The sequence below is a fragment of the Lepidochelys kempii genome, chromosome 15, assembly GCF_965140285.1.
Source record: "Lepidochelys kempii isolate rLepKem1 chromosome 15, rLepKem1.hap1, whole genome shotgun sequence".
NCBI lineage: Eukaryota > Metazoa > Chordata > Testudines > Cheloniidae > Lepidochelys > Lepidochelys kempii.
This window is the reverse complement of record NC_136394.1, coordinates 8883116-8905260: the sequence shown is the minus strand read 5'-3', so window position 1 is coordinate 8905260 and position 22145 is coordinate 8883116. Positions and strand designations below refer to the sequence as shown.

Genomic DNA, 22145 nt, shown 5'->3' with positions numbered 1-22145 from the left:
ATACAAATTGCAGCATAAGATGCTTTATGGCATTAATACAATGACAGAGTTGAATAATATGTAATGACATAGGGGATGCAATGGTCCAGACAAGGAAGAAAAGATTATTCTGGCCATCTGAGATTTGCAATGAGAAGGAGAATCAATGCGGTAGAGACAAGCAGGGCAGCTGTTCCAGGTGTAAGGAGCTGCGAAGGAGAAGGCTCTTGTATGCCTAGTCTGGTCGTGTGAATAGATGGGTGTGATGGGCTGGATCATAGAAACCCCCTTGGGGCTGCCACCTGATGTGCCAAGACTACTTCTGCCCCTGCTTTCCCTGCCCTCCCAGCTTGGGACTTCAGCACCCTGCCTGGTTTGAGCCAGATCTGCTAGCCTGCTGCAAAGCCAGACCCAGGTCTGAACCCCCGTACCCTAACAGCTGTAAGCTTAAACTGAAAGCAGCTTAAGAAGTGTTCCTGTCTTTTACACTCAGATGACCAACTCCCAATGGGATCCAAACCCCAAATAAATCGGTTTTAAACTGTACAAAGCTTATACAGGGTAAACTCATAAATTTTTCACCCTCTATAACACTGATAGATAGAGATGCACAGCTGCCCACCCCCCAGGTATTAATACATACTCTGGGTTAATTAATAAGTAAAAAGTGATTTTTATTAAATACAGAAGGTAGGATTTAAGTGGTTCCAAGTAGTAACAGACAGAACAAAGTGAATTACCAAGCAAAATAAAATAAAACACCCAAGTCTAAGTCTAGTACGGTAATAAAACTGAATATAGATAAAATCTCACCCTCGGAGATGTTTCAATAAGTTTCTTTCACAGACTGGACGCCTTCCTAGTCTGGGCCCAATCCTTTCCCCTGGTACAGCCCTTGTTCCAGCTCAGGTGGTAGCTAGGGGATTTCTCATGATGGCCGCCCCCTTTTGTTCTGTTCCACCCACGTATATATCTTTTGAATAAGGTGGGAAACCTTTGTCCCTCTGGGTTCCCAACCCTCCTTCTCACTGGAAAAGCACCAGGTTGAAGATGGATTCCAGTTCAGGTGACATGATCACATGTCACTGTAAGACTTCATTACCCACTTGCCAGACCAAGGAAGACTTACCAGTGAAACAGAGCCATCTACAGGTAACTGTCCTGGTTAATGGGAGCCATTAAGATTCTAACCCATCATTAATGGCCCACACTTTGCATAACTACAATAGGACCTCAGAGTTATATTTCTAGTTTCAGATACAAGAGTGATACATTTATACAAATAGGATGACCACACTCAGTAGATTACAAGCTTTGTAATGATACCTTACAAGAGACCTTTTGCATGAAGCATATTCCAGTTATGTTATATTCACACTTTTATTAGCATATTTTTATAAAATCATATAGAGTGCAACGTCACATTCGGACCTATGCTCGATAAGGGGAGAGGTTGCAGCAAGCCCAGGAGTAACTGTAGGCATTGACTGATTTCTGAGCATGCTGAAGTGTGGTTGATGCTTCACAGGGACAAATGAAGACATTGCACTTGCCCTGAAGAGCTTGTTGTCATGTCTGCTTTATACTGCAACAAGTAAGGGCTGTAAACAGACAAAAGGGAGAGGAAGCATGGTCTAGTGACTTGGGCCCTGGGAGACCTAGTTTCTATTCCTGACTCTGCCACAGAACTGCTGCATGACCTTGGGCAAATCACCTCTCCCCTCTTTGCTTCTCTTTCCCCTCCCACTCTGTCTGTCCCATCTCTCTAGAATGGGGCAGGGGTTGGCTAATATGGTGCATCTGTACCGTGCCAAGCACAATGGACCCCTGAGCTTGACTGAGGCCCCTAGAAGCTGCTCTAAACCAAATAACGATGCAAAGAGCCAGCCTTTATTTTAAAAAACTAAAGGCAGCTTGTGTCAGGCCAGTCTGATATGGAGTTATTTACGGCCAATTCCTTTCCTATTGCAGTCACGTGGCCCTAAGAGGATTGGGGTATGTACAGTGGCTCCTACCTTATCAGAGCCTCTTGTTGGGCTACAGTGAGTGACTTTGGAATGCCAGAAGCATCCATTACATGCCTTTAAAATCAAAAGTTCCCAGCCACATTCCAGTGAGCTCCTATATTGAGTCTCCTGCGTAGACTGCATTCTGCTGTGAATCTGAGCGTGCTCATTGTGTTTGAGAAGTCTCATGTAGTGATGGGCTTTAATGAAGGGCTAATTTGGCTGCATTTGAAGTGTCTGTGCTTGCAGACCGGTGGGTATGTTGGCCTGGTTGATAACTCTTCCCCTCTTCATCTATTAGATTAACATTTGAGAGAGCGAGAGGCTGGAGCCTATGGTTCTTCTCACTGTCTGCGTGCACGTCTGATTCAAGCCTCAGTCGCACCAAAGCAGGAAGGGACGTTTGCGGAATGAGGGAATATTTCATTTTAAATCAATAATTTTAAAAAAAGTCAAAACAAATGATTGGAAAAGGATCAATGGGCTGGATTCCATCTTGATACAGTTCACAATGGAACAGGGCCGGACATAGTACTGGAGACAGAAGAGAAATATTGCAGAGCATGGTCTCTTGTGGAGTTTTTATAGAGGTCGATCTGCCCCTCCCTGTGGGCTCAAGACTAACACGGACCCTGAAATGGTTGCTACGGGGAAGAACTTACTTGGAAATGTCATTGCTGAGGTTGAGCTAGTCGCTGAGAGGCAGCACAAGTAACTACCTCATGGGGGCAGGGTGATCTGAGCTCTCCAAGGGCCAGCTTGGGCGCTCATTATGGTCAGTGCCCAAATTCCCACTGGAAGCCGAGGTCAGACTCTCTGTGCAGGCAGAGTGCTGAGCCCAAGATACGGGTCTAGGGAGCTCCTGTTGCTCTTCCAGGTGATAGTGTAGCAGCACCGAGACTAAAGGCGATGGCGTCTAGCTTTCCTCTGCCAGGCAGGGGGTTGCTGTGATGTGCGTAGGGACATGGCCAACACGCACAGGGAGCCCCGCAGTGTCATGTCTTCATGGGGGGGGGGCCCTCCTGCTGCCTTAATCCATTCTCAGTGAGGCAGGGTCATGGGTCGAGAAGGGGAGGGAGAGGAGAACAGGGAGGTGTTTTAAAGGCTCCCAAATCCAATGCTGTTGCTTTTTTAAAAACAGTTCACTTGCAAACTGAGATGCTTGTGTATCTGAGCAGAGGGTAGCTGGAGGTATCGTCCTATCGCTCCTTAGCCTCGGTGGAAGCCAGTCCCAGACAGGCTAAATACAGCAGCTAATACAATACTGCCTGTCTGGGCTCCAGTTCCCAGGGAGGAGAGAGACTCTGGTGTCGTAGGTGGAACTGTTGGACATGCTGCTCTCAGCCACGCATTGGGTACCTGTTTGGTGGCTGCAGAGGGTTGTGCGTTGATGAATTACCCAGTCATTGGAAAGAACAGACCACATCACAGAGCTTATCATTTCCATCTATCTGGGGCTGGAAGGATGGAGTTGAGGAGAGAGTAAATCGGTGACAACTGTGGGGTGAATGTGACAATTGTCCAGAAGTATTTAAGGGTGTGAATGCCAAGGTGGGGGAGAGATTACACGGGGGGAAAGGCCTCAATTCAAACCAAGACTATTTTAGGATGATACCTGGAAGTATTTCCTAACGATGCAGCTGTCAGACCACGAGAGTCTCCCAAGGGAAGGGGTGAAAGCCACATCATTGGAGCTGTTTGCAACTGGACTAGAGAAGCACTTCTGTAAATGCCCTAGGGAACCATCCTGCTTCAGCTGGAGGATGTTCCAGATGACTCAGCAGGTCTCTGACTCCCATGATCTGGCATGTGACTGTCCCTGATAGTCTGCTCAGCCCTTCACCCTCCAAAGCAGAAGTCTGAATAGGACAGAGAGCATGCATTAATACCACTGCCCAACAAAAGAGTTGACTTCACCCATGTAACGAAGTGGGACTGTTCTTAATGTTTCCTCTGACTAGTGTGGGGGTGCCTCAGTTTCCCCTATGCAGTTCTTAAGTATCTAGGAGGTGGGATAAGGGTGTAAGATCATTGCAGAGCCCTAAAGGGCAGGTGTGTGCAGGGGTCTGGACACAGAGAATGGCCGACACCCTCTTTCCTGGCAACTGATGGCCTGGGCCCTTCCCCCCTGCAAGGTGAGAGCTAAAGAGTTGGAGAACAAAGGAATCAGGTGACCTCCTAGCCCAGCAAAGGGACAAAGCCCAGAGGAGGATGGGCTGGAGGGAGTTTAAGTTTGGGGCTGGCTGGAGACACGGAGTGAAGGGCAGACGTGGCTGTCTGGCTCACTGCCCCCTAAAATGGACCCAGCTCAGGGGGTCCTGTTCTTTGCACCTACAAGGTCTGTTTTAGACCATGTTCCTGTCGTCTAATAAACCTCTGTTTTACTGGCTGGCTGAGAGTCACGTCTGACTGCGAAGTTGGGGTGCAGGACCCTCTGGCTTCCCCAGGAGCCCTGCCTGAGCGGACTCGCTGTGGGAAGCGCACAGAAGGGCAAAGGATGCTGAATGCTCTGAGGTCAGACCCAGGAAGGTGGAAGCTGTGTGAGCTTTGTGTCCTGCAGACAGGCTGCTCACAGGAAGGCGACTGCCCCAGAGTCCTGACTGGCTTCATGGGGAGCAGTTCCAGAGCATCGCCCAGGGAGTCCGTGACAACCCACGATACCTTTGGGCCCAGACACTTTTTCTATTGCTATCTACAAGGAGTTTTGCTGTAGACTTCAAAGGCCGAAGGATCAAGCTCTTAAGGAGCAGGTGCCAGGCACACAAACTAGCATTTGTTTACAATCCCCATCTTTAAAGGCAAAAACGCCCTCCTTTTGCCTCCGCTCCTTTAGGGCAGGGCTGCAAGGCCTAAGCGGTCAGTGCTGTGCAGTGTAGAACTCTGGCAACGCACTAGACATCTCAGCTTTCCACGCAGAAAGGGAGTGAGGCTGCATTTACAACCTGGCTTTGGCTGGAGGAGAAATCTGATCGTTTAAAGACAGAGTGTTGTGTGCTTATGAGACTGTGACTCATGCTGGCCACCTGAGCCAAAATATCAAATTAACCACCTGAGAAGTTAAATGCTTACCCTGCCCAGGTGGGGAGAAACATCACCAGCTGGCTGTTTGGTGGCATTGGTGAAATGAGTTGATGATCTCAAGCCTGTTTCCAGCGCACAGGTGTTCATCGGACCAAACTAGCTGTCACAACAGACACATGGCCAGCAGAGCGGACAGAAGAAACCTGCGCTGTCCCTGTGTTTGTGTAGATGTGCTTCCGGGATAAACTGTCAATCCAGCACCTTTCGCTGGTACTAACAGTCACTTGGGCAACAATAAAACTGCCCTCAGTCTCAGCCCGGATTCCTCTCTCTTACGTGCATAAAAATAATGAAATGATACATTTGATTCATTGGGCTCTTTTCCAGGCTGCTGGTCTGTTTGCGTCAGAGCCCCCCCCACTCCTGGCCTCAGAGAGATTCTGAATACTGCTGCCATTTTGTTGGGGTCCCTTAAACAGCTGTGTCAGCCCCATGCACAACAATCACCTAGCCTACAACAAAGCCACCTCCCAGCTCCCCCACCTCCAACATGAAAGGACCTTCAGTGACTGAAGTCAGGCTGGAGTAGGTGCCCTGGTCCCTTCTGATGGTGGGGAGGGGCTGAGTTCCAATGGGACTTCTAGTGGCTCCGGGTCCACAGGTACCACTGGGGCCCAAGGCCACCCACCACGTGAGGAATTAGGGCCAGTGTTTTAAAGGTATTTAGGTGCCTGAAGACACAGGTAGGCATCTAGGTGCTTTGGAAATCTCACAAGACATCTTCAGGCACCCAGACACCTTTAAACCACAGGCCTTTGGCTCTGAATACCAGCAGAGCTGCAGGGGCCCAGCTCCCTCCTGACAGAAGCAGGCACAGCTGCAGGGTGGAGTGATGTAATGGAGGGGAATAGCTCAGTGGTTTAAGCATTGGCCTGCTAAACCCAGGGTCCTGAGTTCAATCCTGGAGGGGGCCATTTAGGGATCTGGGGCAAAAATTGGCGATTGGCCCTGCTCTGAGCAGGGGGTTGGACTGGATGATCTCCTGGGATCCCTTCCAAACCTGATAGTCTATGATTCGTCACTAAAACCGGGGGTTTCATTTCTTTCCTTATTTGGCTCCAGGAATCATAGACTATCAGGGTTGGAAGGGATCTCAGGAAAAAAAAGAGGGGAGAGGGATAGCTCAGGGGTTCGAGCATCGGCCTGCTAAACCCAGAGTTGTGAGTTCAATCGTTGAGGGGGCCATTTAGGGATCTAGGGCAAAAATTGGGGGTTGGTCCTGCTTTGAGCAGGGGGTTGTACTAGATGACCTCCTGAGGTCCCTTCCAACCCTGATAGTCTATGATTCTATGAATACTGTAGAGTTGTGTCTGTGTGTTTACACTGTGCTGACTTTGTCCCTAGGCATTATTTGAATTCCAGCGGCACCCAGGCCCAGTGCAATACAAACATGTCCCTGCCCTAGAGAGCTGACATTCTAGCTCTAGCTGTAGTCATGGGAATCCACTTCCCAGCAGGGTTCTCAGAGCTCGGGTTATACTGGGACTGGGTCAAACCTACACGTCCTTGGTGTCTAACTTAACTTTCACAGACTGCCCCCTCTCCACCTTGTCTGCTCACGCACACATGTAAACAGCCAGCGAAGGAAAAATAATCCAGGGTGATGACCCTTTTAGAGAGGCCAAGATTTGTTTTAAACACACAGTCTGTGCTGCACCAGCCACCACCCCAACTTATTTATCTCAGCCGATAAGCCTCCCTTCAGAGCCCTCCCCTCCCTTTCTGCCTCCTGCTGCTCACAGCCGAAGCCTTCTCCCTAGCCCACAGCAGCTGCAGGGACGCTCCAAATGATCGAGAGAAGGCAGCTCCTGCAAGGCAGTAACACTGCTCCAGGAGTAGCTGCTATACAGGGCTTAAGGCAATGCTGATAACCTGCCTCTCGCTGTCCCAATGAGCCCAATGAATCCAGTGCCTTTCTCTATAGCCTGGAAGCCTGCACGTGGGCAAGGGCTTGGGACATCAGAGGCTAACGCCATTTCCAAGGGATATGAGCGGGAAGTGTTGACCCTGCGTGTCTCTCCTGGGGCGTTCGTTCCCTTGTGCAGGTGTTGTTGCTTTATGGAAAAGGACTGAGATTCTTTTGAACACAATGTCCGATCGCAACTGATCACCTGCCTGTTCGAGAGGAGAGCTGTGCCCAGCCTTGTGCTGCCGGGGTGGCATGAGAGGAAGACCTGGCTTTGAGAGAGACCCCTCCCCCTTTTGTTTTGTACCATGGGCAGGTGAATCACCTGGAAGGGAGAGGTGAGCCCATGCTGCAGCACTCAGAGCTCCTCCCCCCTCGACAGAGCAGTGCAAGCTCTTCACGAGCATGTAACATGGCTACCTGATGATCACTAGTGGTCCCTAGTACACTATAGTAGCACGCCATCTGTGCCCTCCGTCTGTGAATCTCAAATTGCTCCATAACCCACTGGGGGGGGGGGGCGGGGGGGGCTGCCGCCATTTTACATACATGGAAAGCTACATTACAGAGAAGTGGTGACTTGCCCAAATTCACTGGCACAACTGGGACTAGAACCCAGGCGTGCCATTTCCAAGTCCTCCCATGCTAATCATAGATGCGCTCTGAACACTCTGATGGCTGGGGAGGAAGAGGTACCATTTTGCTGCCAAATGGGATTTTTGTTACTGCTTGTGCGTTCCCTGAGGTTTATAAGACTTTGATGTAAAAACCAAGTTCCAGATGTGCAAGACTTCCTTGGCCCCATTGTTTCCATGGCAATGGTGATGTCAATGTGAAAGGTCAACAGCTGACTGCTAAGATTTGAAAGCAATGTGTAGAAAAAGTTTCCGTTTATGTGAAAACCATGACAGAAGTAAAACAGCAAAGCATAAACCACTGCAGGATTTTAAAAGCACTACATGGCTATAGTGGAGACGTAAGAGTAATAGGTTGAGTCCCATTTTAAGCAACTAGAGAGTCAAAATACAGCAGGATCCTGAGCATCCAAACAGCTTGGCCAACCCCACCAAATTTGTTTGGCTAATCAGGAGCCCGTGACAAGGGCAAGGAGACACGTTAGCAGTTACAGGGGGGTTCAGAAGCTGACAGTCTGGGCGTGTAAGAACTTTTATTGTAATAGTAGTTTTTTAAACAAAGGTCCTTCCCCATTGCATGAGAGACTGAACCACTCACACATGGGACTTTGCCAGACTTCATTGCAGGCAGACTGGAAAAGCCAGGTGCAACTGTTCCTGGTGAAAGTGAAAAGCATTAGCTGATGGAATTTACATCTCCGTGTGTGAGCGTGAGAAAAGGGAGGTCTTGAGACACTTGGGATGGAAAAAGAAATGCCGTGCACTGTATTTCTGGGCCCACCTGGTATTGACTCACTCATGAAGTCTTAAGCAGTCGGAGCTGGATGGCTGTGCTCACCTGGATGTGGGTTCTGAGTGTAGCCTTCGTGAGAGGCAAAGCCTAGCTCTGATGTCTATACCCAGCTGGAATTGATGTTTGACCGCAGCCACTCAGAGAAGAACCTGAATGCTCCCTGAAGTAGACTTTAGGCTTCTTGCTCAGACATGTTTTTCCTAAAGATGAGATTTGCTGCATTGTTGACGCTTGGCTGAGCTTTAAACTGTGGCTAGTGGCCATCCCATTCTTAGCCTCATGCCTTTCATCATGTTAGAAGACATCAGATCCTTTTCAGGTCAGCCATTGGGATGATGTGGATCTGGTCTAGCCATGGCTAGTCTTAGGTGTGTGATCGTGGCATCCTTCCACAGCTGGAAAGAGTGAAATTGTCCCATCCCCAACAGCATGCTGTTGCTGCAGCAGATGTAAGGATAGCTACTGTGAGTCACTGAGGGAAATATCAGCCTTCCAAGGGGAGCAGTGGGGGCAACAAACCTAATTGGCTTCAAGACTGAGCTTGGTAAGTTTATGGAGGGGATGGTACGATGGGACTGCCTACAATGGCATGTAGCCGATCTGCAACTGCCAGCAGCAAATATCTCCAATGGCCGGTGATGGGCCACTAGAAGGGGAAGGGCTCCGAGTCCCTACAGAGAATTCTTTCCCTGGTGTCTGGCTGGTGGTTCTTGCCCACCTGCTCAGGGTCGAAATGATCACCATATTTGGGGGTCGAGAAGGAATTTTCCCCCAGGTCAGATTGGCAAAGCTCCTGGGAGGGTTTCACCTTCCTCTGCAGCATGGGCCATGGATCACTTGTAGGTTCAAACTAGTGTAAATGGTGGATTCTTTGTAACTTGGAGTCTTTAAATCGTGATTTGAGGACTTCAGTAACTCAGCCAGAGGTGATGGGCCTACTACAGGAGTGGGTGGGGGAGGTTCTGTGGCCTGCAATGGGCAGGAGGTCAGACTAGATGATCATGATGTTCCCATCTGACCTTAAAGTCTATGAGTCTAATTGCACCAAGTTACAAAACAGTTCAGCAATAGGCACACAGAGAGACAGAAGCTGCAGCAAACAGCACAGAGAGCTTCCCAGGACCTGTAAAATATTTAGGCCAGTGAACTGGGGAGGTTTCCCTTTCAAGGCTGTAAAACAACAACAAAAATGGAGCAAAGCCGGTTACTTAAAAGTTAGAAAAATATCAGTACAGATCTGTTACCTTCTGGCAACTGGAGTTAAAATCATAGATCTGCCCATGATTTTTTAATGTGCTTGTGAATTACCTGCCCTGCTGCGAAAGGCCCATTAGTGAAAGCTTGTATTCCATCATATCCCATGTGATTCGATATGCCATGTCTCCCATCGACGGGGCTGGGTCAGAGAGAATGTGATGCTCAGTGGGCACATGGACATGAGCTAATATCTTGCACAAACAAAGCCAAAGGCTGCTTTTCCCACTGCTGATAATTACTATAGTCAATATTTATGCAAGTCTGAAAAGTACCAGCCCGTGACTGATTTGAGTCCTGTAAGTATGAACATGAGTTTCTGGCAAGGTATCAGCGAAAAGAAAATAACTTCCACCAAAATTAAGGAGTCAACAAATCAGTGATTGGTCTTGCCACAGCTTATTGCAGGTTGATATTAGGGCTAGTCCCTCTTGCAGTGGGAGGGGAGCCATGCCTAGAGCTTAGAGCATTGGAGTGGGAGGCTGAAGTCTGTCCAGGGCTCTGTCAGACTTGCAGTGTGATGTTGTGCAAGTCGCCATCCAGCTCTTGTCTCAGCTTCCCCATCGATAAAACGGGGATAATTCCCACTTCCTGTGTGGTGTGCAAGGCTTAATCAGTGCTCGTAAATCTCCTTGAGGTTCACAGATGAATGGTTGTGTGGGCCAATGACTGGAATGGCGTTCACTCCCGGGCGCTGAGTTTCTGAGTAAGATAGTATCGTTACTTGTAAGCTCTCTATAGTTAGGGGTAAACATCAGAGTTGCTGTTCTCCCTGCATGAGCTGCCCCCAGCTAGCACCCGTGCACAGCCAATGCAGTTACAGCATGTACCCATAAGTATTAACTCGTGGGACAACTGAATTATTGTACCCAAATAGTCTTCATATGCCGCAACACTGTCTTTCTCCACCATGGGGAGGTAAACTTTGCCACACTGCAGCAGAGCAGTGGTCTGTCTAGCTTGGTACCATCGATTAGCCAGTGGCAGATACTTCAGAATGTATAATATGCCACTACAATGCCCATTATTATTCCAGGGGTAGGGGAGGAGGGGGGAATTGAGCCCAGCTGGTGATCACCGTCATGATTTGAAGCAGGAGAATCGATGGCTCTTAATTTTATCCAAGGTAGCATAATTACAACTTCTAGGCTGATGGAGTGTCTAGGTCAGACGTGGGCAACCTACAGCCCTCCTGTCCTGAGCTCCGGTGCTCCAGGCAGCATGGTAAGGGGGCAGGGGCCAGGGGGGGCTGGATAGAGGGCAGGGGAGTTCGGGGTGGTGGTCGGGGGCATGGATTGGGGTGGGGGCAGTCAGAGGGCGGGGAACAGGGGGGGTTGAAAGGGGGCAGGGGTCCCGGGGGGGCAGTCAGGAAGGAGAGGGGGGGTTGGATGGGGCAACGGGGGGCAGTCAGGGGCAGGGGTTCTGGAGGCGGTCAGAGGACAGGGAGAAGGGGTGACTGGATGGGGCAGGGGTTCCGGGGGAGCCGTCAGGGGGCGAGAAGTGGTGGGGTGGGGTGGGGGGTCAGATAGAAGGTGGGGGCTGGGCCATGCGTGGCTGTCTGGGGAGACACAGCCTCCCCTAACCAGCCCTCCATACAGTTTTGGAAACCCAATGTGGCCCTCAGGCCAAAAAGTTTGCCCACGCTGGTCTAGGCAAAGATTTTCAAAAGTGACCAGTCTCTTTGGATACCTCCATGTTTGGGGGCCACGTTACAGTGCAGGGGCCTGATTTCCAGACAAGGGAGCTGCTCAGTGCTTTCTGAAGATCAGGTCCATTTAAGGTGTCTCAAATTGGCATCCAAAATTTATAGTTACTTCTGAAAGTCATAGTCCAAAAACTTTCCCTTTTCTCTCTCAAATATATTGCTTTTGAATTTCATAGAGCCCCCTCCTAATCTTGAAGTAAACAGGAAGGCCTGATTGGCTACCTTTATTTATTTTTTAATGTTTTATTTTTAATCAGCAACAGTGCACTTATGTCATTTGGTAATTCCCCAAATATAAGCTACATGACTAGGGGGAGGGAGGAAGAGACAACTCTGTATCACTTAGAGACCAGATTCTCACCTCAGCACTTTGTATCTCAACTGTATTGTCTAGGGCTAAAATCTTATTGCAAGCTAACTTTAGCTTTTGCTAATGGGCCACCAGGGCATTAAGAGTTTGCTTGAGTGGCTCAGATTGCAGGATCAGGACCGTACATTATAAATTCCTTGGGGACTCTCTCATACTGTGGGTAGCTTTCAATAAATAATAATTCTACACCTACAATTCTACATGCTACAATGCAGCTATAAAAGTGGCAAAGAGTCCTGTGGCACCTTATAGACGAACAGATGTATTGGAGCATGAGCTTTCGTGGGTGAATACCCACTTCGTCAGATGCATCTGACGAAGTGGGTATTCACCCATGAAAGCTCATGCTCCAATATGTCTGTTAGTCTATAAGGTGCCACAGGACTCTTTGCCACTTTTACAGATCTAAACTAACACAGCTACCCCTCTGAAGCAACGCAGCTCTAGTGGATGTGGAATAGCCAGCATTGTTCTGGGCCTTTTCCCATACCGTGAGTACTTGGCTCATGTAGTACTTCACATGTTCAAAGCAGTTTACAAACACTGAACAGTCAGTCCCCACAGACCCTTCTGAGATAAGCAAGTAATGATACTCACCTGATTTATGGATGGGGAAACAGAGCTGCAGAGAGGTTAAGTGACATGCATAAGGCCACAGAGGGAGCCAGTGGCAGTGCTGGAAATAGAAGCTAGGTCTCCTGAAACCAGTCCTGCATTCTAACCACAAGTCCATGCTGCCGTATCCACCAACACCATTTGATATCTTTGCCATGCATCCCCTCTGCTGCTTTCCAAATAAAGTAGCCCTAATGGGTCAGATTTTTTCAAGGAAGTCACTGGAGCTGTAACAGAGCTGAATTATTTAGCCGAGTCCAATGTCTCCTCTTAAGGAAGCTCCTCATCCCCACTACTCTGTTGCACCAACATGCAACTTTCCGAAGAGCTGCTTGGACCTTTGACCCTTGTCTGGAAGTGCTGAAACGGCACAGCTGCAGCTTCGCCAGTCTAGCACTGTAATGTAGACGCCTGCTACAGGGGGGGAAGGGGCTTTTCCGTTGCAGCAGTAAATCCGCCCCGTTGAGAGGTGGTCGCTAGCTGGCCAGAAGAATTCTTCCGTCGCCCCTGCAGTGTCTATGCCAGTTTGGTTTAAATGCATCTCTCAGTGATGCAACAGGGTCAGCCTAAGTGTCTGGTGTAGACCAGGCCTAAGTGTATCTATGTCCATTATTTGCCAGCTATTACCGCCCCCACCTCATCTCTCTAATATCCTGGGACTGACACGGTTACAACAGCACTGCCTACGCTAGTCACCATGAAGCCCCAATGCACAAAGAGATTTTCACTTTCCCTGGTGGGGACACACTGGAGTAAGATTTCCCTTGACCAGGCTTTCTACTGGGCTGGTCATTGGCGAGTCCCCAGACACAAACCCCTGGTTAACACCGTTTCCTGCAGCCACAGCACCGTGCCGCAGACTGCCCGCTTCTCCGCAGGGATGTGCTGCAAACGATGCCACAAAAATGTCCCCTGTTGGGAGTGCATGCAGCAGAGAGGCGCAGGGAAGGAATGGGGACTGCCCATCGAGACAAGACGCTTGGTTAGGAGCCAAGGGGAGAGAGAACCCCACTTAACACGTTTGTTTACTAAGGGCCACCTGCCTTTTACCAGGGAGTAAACATATACTGACCCTCACACAGTGCTCCAGGTGTGTGACGTGATGGAGACTTTCCAGGGCAGCCAGGCGTATCCTCTCCAGAGGGAGCTTTCTCTGAAGGCCAAAAATATGGTGCTTGTCAGAAGTCCTGGGAATGTTTAGCAGGGATGGATGGGCAGTAGCCACAGGAGGAATGAGACCCTTTTTCAGTCCCCATGATCCTCTTCCAGTGCATTGCTGCTTCCCCTAGGGAAGGTCTGGCAGAGCGTGGGAGCCCTATGCGGAGACCTCATCTGCTGTGGCAGGAGAGGTTAGTGACAAATGATCTTTCTCTTCTCTCTTCCCAGTCACTTTGGAACAAATTGAGCACCTTCACCGGAGATTCAGGCAGATAAGTGGGGACCAGCCAACCATCCGGTAGGGTGCTTTTATTTCTGTATCCTTTGTTTATTGCCCTGGCTGGGTTGTTGTTTATAAACTCATTCCTTTACCGTGCACGTGTGCTCTTGCTCTGTCTCCGTCTAGGATTACAGAGCCCTGTGGAGCACTACCTGGATTATATCAATACCATGCATTACAGGTGATTGGTTCTTGAAACTGCCCAGAGAGGGAGAAAGAGAGCGTAATCTGTTTGCCAGGAAGAGACCATCTCTGACTCCAAAGGGAATGGTTACCACAGCATAGTGCCAAGGGGGCTAGGCTGCTGGAAGGGGCATCCCTTTCTTGGAATTAGAGTTTCAAACAAAGGTCCTGACCTTTTTCTGGTCACTAAGGATCCCATGGCATTTTTCACAAGTCGGTGATTGAATCCCAATCTGGAGAGTTAACTAAAATCTGCTTGTAGTTTCAGCTGCCAATGGTTCCTTTGTCTTTACTTTCTTTCCTAGACTGCTGTGTATTGTCGTTATATGCTGTTAAACATCAGCCCTGTTTCCAGAGGTGGCTGCATTCCTCAGCTCAGCTGCTAAAAATTATGTTGAAACTAGGGCTGTCAAGCGATTAAAAAAGTTAGTCACAATTAATCACACAATTAAAAAAATTATTGTGATTAATCACACAGTTAAGCATGCTGTTAAACAATAATAGCATATCATTAATTTAAATATTTTTGGATGTTTTCTGCATTTTCAAATATTTTGATTTTGATTGCAACACAGAATACAAAGTGCAGAGTGCTCATTTTATGTTTATTTTTAAAATATTTGCATTGTAAACAAATAAATATTATTTTTCAGTTCACCTGATACAAGTACTGGAATGCAATTTCTTTATCATGAAAGTGCAACTTACAAATGTAGATTTTTTTGGTTACATAACTGCACTCAAAAACAAAACAATGTAAAAATTTAGAGCCTGCAAGTCCACTCAGTCCTACTTCTTGTTCAGCCAATCGCTCAGACAAACAAGTTTGTTTACATTTGCAGAAGATAATGCTGCCCAATTCTTGTTTACAATGTCACTTGAAAGTGAAAACTGGCGTTTGCATGGCACTTTTGTAGCCGGCATTGCAAGATATTTACGTGCCAGATGTGCAAAAGATTCATATGTTCTTTCATGCTTCAACCACCATTCCATAGGACTTGTTTCTCTTAGTGATTGGCTGAACAAGAAGTAGGACTGAGTGGACTTGTAGGCGCTAAAGTTTTACATTGTTATGTTTTTGAGTGTAGTTATGTAACCAAAAAAAAAAAAAATCTAAATTTGGAAGTTGCTCTTTCATGATAAAGAGATTGCACTACAGTACTTGTATCAGGTGAAATGAAAATTACTATTTCTTTTGTTTTATCATTTTTACAGTGCAAATATTTGTAATAAAAATAATAAAGTGAGCACTGTACACTTTGTGTTCTGTGTTGTAATTGAAATTGTTATATTCAAAAAAGGTAGAAAAACATCCAAAAATATTTAATACATTTCAATTGGTATTCTGTTGTTTAAGAGTGTGATTAAAACTGTGATTAATCGTGATTAATTTTTTTGAGTTAATCATGAGTTAACTGCAATTAATCAACAGCCCTAGTTTCCCCAGCACAAAATAACTTTTTGTCTAAAATTCATATTAAAAAAACCCTGGAAACTAAAATGTTCAGTTTTACAAAACCAATTTTTTTTACCAAAAGTCCCAATGTTTTTGGAAAACGTTTTTGTTTGTTTGTTTGTTTTTTGAGTAGCAAGATGTTCTTGTTTTTCAGTTTTGTTTTTCATCAAAAAAGTGAAATATGTTGATAGGAAATTTTGAACAAAAACGATGGGTTTGCGTGCACGTGCTTTGGGATCAGAAACCGCTGTCTCAATGTTGTGTGGGGTTCTTTGAGGCTGGCTGGTAGACATTGGAGCCAAATTCTAAAAACAGAGAGTTACGATGACACTCCTTCCTCGCATGTGCCCTATGGCAGTACAAGGAATGTCAAAGCACTGAGTATCAGAGAGGGCAGAAAAAGAACCGGGGGAGGGGACCATGAGAAATCTGGTCTCCATTTCCTGTTGTTGTAACAGGTTCTCTGACTCCCGTAAGTGACCTTATCCAATGGGGATATTTCGTGCTCATAAATTTCCTGTTCCTGTTGTTAATAAGATTTGGCTCTAGCAGGCAATGGGGTTTTTTCTGAGGAAGCTTGTTTTACACACATCCAGATGTTTATCTCTGAGCGCAGCCACTTATCAAACAAAATGCAAAATGCTGCAAGAAGGCGGAAGAGACTAAGTCACAGTACGGAGAAAAGATGTAGCGGCATAAAAGGAACTGGCCTCACTCTGTTAAGCCTGAAAGGACCCCATTCTTTCTGGATCACCGTAATTGCTCCTGTTCATGCAGGGCCAGAACCTGGTGAGGAGAGGAGGCTTAGATCAATCGACGGCTGCCCGGCAATTCTTGGCCATTCATTACTGTTTCAGGCACCAGAACCCTGAGATTATTTTGTAAGTGAAGCAGCACAGAGGAACTCCTGGTGCCCCCGAGAACATGGCCTGCTGAATATGGGTGGGGATTTGTATGTGCGATCAGCTTTCACTAGCATTTGAGGCTGCAGAATGCCAGAGGGGAGACCCTACAAAGGAAGAGGCATATTCCCCTGCATGGCTGAAAGGAGCTGAGAAGTCGCTTCTGTAAATGATGTGTGGGAGGAAGGGAGTGATGGAGCCTCCAGAAATATTTCCCAGGTGGGGAGAGGGGGAGAATAAGGAAGCATGGAGTCTGCAGAGAGGCCCTCCCCTACCTCCAGCCAGACACATGGCCTGCTTCCCCGCTGCCTCCCAGTGTGGGGCACCACCTGCATCTGTGGGAAGTGGGTATTAATTGCTATCACCAGGACAAAAGAGAGGAGGGTTCTGATATCCTGCTTGTCTAGCTCCCACCCCCCTTGCCCAGATGCAAATGACTCCAGAGGATGCAAAGCAGTGAGAGGATCAGGCCCTTGAGATGGGAACGATCTTGGAGCCCTGCCCCAAAGCTCTACGTGTCCGAGCTCTAGAATGGCTGAGGGCTTCGCGAGCAGCCCCATTCCCTGCCCTGGCCACTAGCGACATTTCTGAAATTGATGGTACAAGATGGGGAGCACTGGCCAGTGTGGTGGGGCGGGGTGGCCGGAGGCCCAGGGATAGCGGTGGGGAATCGGAAGCTACCAGCTAGGAACGGGGATGTTTACTCCTGCCACTTTGGTGAGGGTGAAGGTGGAGGGACGATTCAATGCTACGTGTTATCCAGGGCATGGGGGAAAAACCCCACTGTCCCCCATAGCTACAGAACTGTAACCTACACCTGAGCATCCGAGGGCTCTCTGGTTGAAGTCCTCCAGTCCCTTGTTGGTTGAATGGAGTTCCCGGCCAAGTCCAGTACCTGAAACTCATCACGTGTCCCAGCTGGATTCCCCACCGCAGTCTGAGCCCTTCCAGCTAGCCATGCTGGGCTCGCCAGGAGCCCCCCGGCGGCAGGGCCAGCAGGGCTCATGCTGTGTCCCTCCAGGGGGAACTGGCCATGCTGAGTAAAGCTGCTCATTCCACAGTGAGTTTCTCTCAGTAACCAGCCACGTCAGGCTCCCCCTGGCCCTGCGAAGAGTCGGCCCCGCCTGCCCCGAGCGGAGCGGCAGGATGACCTCTCGGTCGCAGCACAGTCACCGCTGTGTGGTGGAAGCTGTCTGTCCGGCAGGTGCCAGGGCAAACGACAGAGACGCACAGGAACCTGCTTTGCATAATCTGTCTGTCACTCTTCTCCTCCCCCCCCACCCCACCCCCCGCCTTCAAGAGAGAGAAAACAAACAGCAGCTGTCACAGTGACTGACAAAGGAAATCTGTCCCCCCCCCCCCCCCCGCAGCACAATGCAAATGTCTGCGCGTCCACTGGCGTGTTGGCAGTGACCCCTGCTTTGTCCTGGGGAGCATGCAACGGGCTCATTAAAACCAGTGTCACTGCAGCCGAGCATGGGCTATGGGATCACAGAATCATAGACTATCAGGGTTGGAAGGGACCTCAGGAGGTTATCTAGTCCAACCCCCTGCTCAAAGCAGGACCCATCCCCAATTAAATCATCCCAGCCATCTTTGTCAGGGATGCTAGGGGCTGACACGGAGGTGACACCCATTCCTTACTGAGAGGCCCAGCACTGCCCTTGCAGTCGCTGGCCAGATGACTCATTCTGCGGGGAGTGGGGAGGGGAGTTTGTTGGTGCAGCCTGTCCCCCTGAAGCAGCAGGTGGCTCAGCGTCTTCCCACTGCCAATGCCCTGCATGGCTCTCCTCCCTGCAGTCTCCCTCCATTGCCCAGTTTAGGAACCCCTAAGACAAGCACTGAGAAGCGGCAAGAAGGTGGGTTAGTGATCAGAGTGGGATGTCGCAGTACCCGGGTGAAGCTGCCCCTCTGGCCCCTTGGCGTCTTGTCGAGTGCAGCCCCACCCGGGTCTCAAGCCATGAGCCGCCATCTGGCCCCGGGTGGGATAATGTGACTCTCCTGCTCTATATGGGCCCTGGGTTGCAGTCCCCTGCTGCCAAGTGTGAGGCTCAGACCCCGCAGTCCTGTTCCCTCTAGGCAGTGACAAACTGCCTCCTTAGAGCCAAGTATCCTTTATTCAGAACACCAAGGTGTCCGAGAGAACCTATCCCACAAACCGATGCTATGCTGCCCAGCCAACTGGGTGTCTAATAAATTTGTTAGTCTCTAAGGTGCCACAAGTCCTCCTTTTCTTTTTATGGATACAGACTAACACGGCTGCTACTCTGAAACCTAGTTCCCTAGAGACTCTTCCTCAGAGCATCTCCCTTACACCTCCCTGGAGAGCCTCTGGCAACTGATGATCTTCCCTCTCCCCCTCTCCCCCTCACCCCAACTTCTCCTCTTCTAAGGGCTTTTCACCGTGCAGTGACGTTTTGATCTCCAGGCCCCCAGCTGGCCAAGCAGCTGTGTCACTTGGGCCTGGAGCCTGACGCTAGACCACTCTTCTGTAACTGCCCTTCCAGGGGTGTTCCGAGCTGGGAGCCATTGGTTCCCCTCGCTGCACAGCGCCATTGAATTTAAGCCTTGCAGGCCTAGAACAACCATTCCACCACCCGCCAGTACAACACAGAACAACACAGTCTACAGGAGACTCTAGTAACCTACTATACAAGAACTCAAGCTCATTGCCCGGACCACATACAGTGTCCAACTCAGTCTCCATTTCTGTCACGTGGGAGACCTGATCCCCAGCCCCCACTTGCGCCCAGCGCCTTGCCACTTATTCGTTCCTTTCTTGAGACAGTTTGTGCTGGCAAGTTTGCACCTGCCTCGCCAGCCGCAGCTGGGGTTTGCACCGTCGTTTTCCTTTAGTAGCAGTGACTGCCAAGAGGTTTCCAAGTGATTTAATTCAAGTCCTTCCTACTGAAGGCTCAGCTGCCGAAGACACGTTCCATGTCCGGCGCCGAATGGAAAGCTGGGAGGAGGTGGCAAATTTTGCAAAGCTACTTCCGTTCCCCCAGTAGCACAAAGAAAACATTTTGATTAAAGGTCTGTTTCTCAGGCAGATAGGGACTGATTCAGAGAGCTCCCTGTCTCCATAAATAGCCAACTCTCCCTCTGCCCCATCGTGCTGTGAGATTCTCAGAGCGTGCAGATCTCCAACCGTGTCATAACAGTGAGCGCTTGTTACAGCGGGTAAGAAAATTGCAGATGTTATCGCTAGGGATGATGTGTGGGCCTGTTCACTCCTGTGGGGCACGCACATCTCTGCCCCAGTGCACCTGAGCCACCTCTGGGCCAGCCTTTGCTCCCTGAGCACGAAGCAGGGGGTGACACCTGCAGGAGAATGCAAAGCACGAAGGGAAGCAGCATTTCCCCGGAAAGGCTGTTACTCCCTGGTTCTCCCTGCCAATGGTACATACTTGCAGATTCAGGAAGGAGGTGATGGAGTTGGCAGAATCACCCCCCACCAACTCAGAGCACTAAAAGTTATGAGTCAGGCCCCGCAAAATCATGAGCTTAAGGAAAAAGTACATATTAGTTCTTTTAATTTGCTTTCTGGAATCGGTGCTTTTAGGGTTCAGGTTTTCAAATTTTTTTCTGCAACGAGGGTTAGAATCTTTTAAAAAGCCTTTCTATATGATCACATGACTCCAGGAGTTGTGGCTTTATAAAAAAATTAGCAAGTAGCATGACCTAGCAATGCTGAGCTAGCCCTGCTTCCATAACGCGTAGTATTGATAGACACCCTTTGTATGGCCCGTGCTATTACCAGGGAGTATAGTGCTAGAGAAGAGCCAAAACAAAAGCTGAGCGATTGGGAAAGCAGCCAAATGGAGAAAGCAACATAACGTGAGCCGCAACAGAACAAGAACTGCGAAATGCAGCATCAATGAAAGTAACACAGGAAGACACTATTTCCTCCCATCCTTTCCTGAATGGACTACAAATAGACTGGCTATTAATGCCTCGTGGGGTGGAAGGATCTGCAGCTCTGCTAGGCGGGATGCTGCTCAGTGCTAAGCTCTTTCTGCTCGCACTGAGCTGAGTAATCTGAATGGTACGCGAGGATGTGTGGGCAATGCTTGGCATGCGCTGAGTAAATGCCCTGTTACCAGAAGGGTTAAAATAATAGATCCTCCAGCAGTGAGAGAACTTCTGAGATGGGAGCTTTTGAAATTTTTTTTAATTGAAGGCACAGCTCAGAGCAGCTTTGGTTTGGCAGTCCCTGTTAGCACACAGCTGTGCGTGACTGGTATGGGCCTCTTTCAGTTTTGGGGGTTGCATTGTCCCTGTGTGATGGTCTCCTACATCCCTGTGCTCTGCTGGTTAATCAATGTAATGAAGCCAGGCCCGTGGCAGGGATGAATCTGATGAAGCTTTTGTGCTTTGGAAAGTGGAAAATGACTAGCGTGTAGTAATCTGTGACCAAATGGTCTGGAGCTCGTCATGGGACGAGAGCCCCTTTTGTGCCCCAACCCGAGGTGTCTTAGAGCAGTAATTGAAGTCCCCATTTTCCCTTCTGCTCAGCTTCATCCACCCTTTGTTGCTGTCTCTGTTTTCTTTACAGCAAGGAGAGTTTTGACAGGATCCCCGACCTGGAGTTCAATCCAATTAGGTCGAAAATTGTCCGTGCCTTTTTCGACAAGAGGTAAGACAAGCAGTCCTGGCAGCTAGCCGAGAGGTTTGATGTAACTGTGTGCGTATCCTCTTTCACTGAGTTTAAACTATAACAGGCCCTCAAGCAAAGCTGAGTGGCTTTTGTTCATTTGTAACCTCTGTCTCATTTCCTTCTCCTTGGTATCATTTCAATCTCGGGTTGCCAACTGGAGGGCAAAACCCTCAGCCAAACTAACTGGCGAGTGCTGTGTTCTGTCGCTTTACGGGAGCAGCGAACTGGAGAAGGTTTTGCGAGTGCTGCAGTGAGGGGGGGCTAAGCACTGCACGGGTGAGGCTTTTGGGGAGACTCGGGGCTGTTGGTGTCACCCTGTCAGGAGTATCCAGAATGGGGGAAGCCGGGGTGAGGTCACTGTGCTGTGAGCCGACTGCCAGTGCCAGGATGCCGAGCCAAAGCTGCACAGCGCAGAAGCACCCAGGGTGCTAACCCAGTGGCTAACCCAGAGCGGTGAAGCCCCCGTGGGCCTCTGTGTCACACACATGTAATGTTAGACTGCGCAAAACACGAGCAAACAGAGAGCAGGGAGCAATCCTACAGTGACCAGGGTGGCATGGCTGGAGAAGATCTAATAGGCCGCATCTCTCATCTCTGATCTGTGATGGAGCGACACGTGCTAGCTGAATGCTCACTGCCAGTAGCTTCGTCGCCGTCCGATCTGTCATTTCTCACCTTGTCTTCATCTCGGGCCTCTGCAGGAACCTACGGCAGGCGCCCAGTGGGTTAGCTGATGAGATCAACTTTGAGGACTTCCTGACCATCATGTCCTATTTCAGGCCTATTGAGATGAACATGGACGAAGAGCAGCTGGATCACTTCCGGCAGGAGAAACTAAAATGTGAGACTTCCCAAGAGTCCCCGGCCCAGGGCTCCCCAGTTTTCGAGGGTGGGCTGCACAGACACCCCACTCCTCCAGCTCTTTCGCTATGTCCTTACATTTGCAGTAAGCCTCTGGGTTCTGGGGTGCATGATTATGATTTGGCCATCAGCCATGGGAGCCGATGACTGAGCCTGTCACTCTCCTGTGCCTTGTTTCCTAGTTCTCTTTCACATGTACGATTCGGACAACGATGGGAAGATCACCCTGCTGGAATACAGAAAAGTAACGTATTGTTCTAGCCTTCCCCTCTCCCGAAGCCTTTCCCAAAACCACTGCCACCCC

At 49.1% G+C, this 22145-nt stretch overlaps 1 protein-coding gene across 2 annotated transcripts in view; it reads left to right on the top strand.

Moving 5' to 3' along the window:
- Nucleotides 1-22145, top strand: part of TESC (tescalcin) — a 28754-nt gene that overhangs the window by 4251 nt on the left and 2358 nt on the right. For both annotated transcript variants that reach the window (XM_073313065.2, XM_073313064.2), the window contains exons 2-5: nt 13731-13800; nt 20879-20959; nt 21682-21821; nt 22024-22085. In XM_073313065.2, the coding sequence (XP_073169166.1) occupies nt 13731-13800; nt 20879-20959; nt 21682-21821; nt 22024-22085 (353 nt within the window). The remainder of the gene's footprint in view (nt 1-13730; nt 13801-20878; nt 20960-21681; nt 21822-22023; nt 22086-22145) is intronic.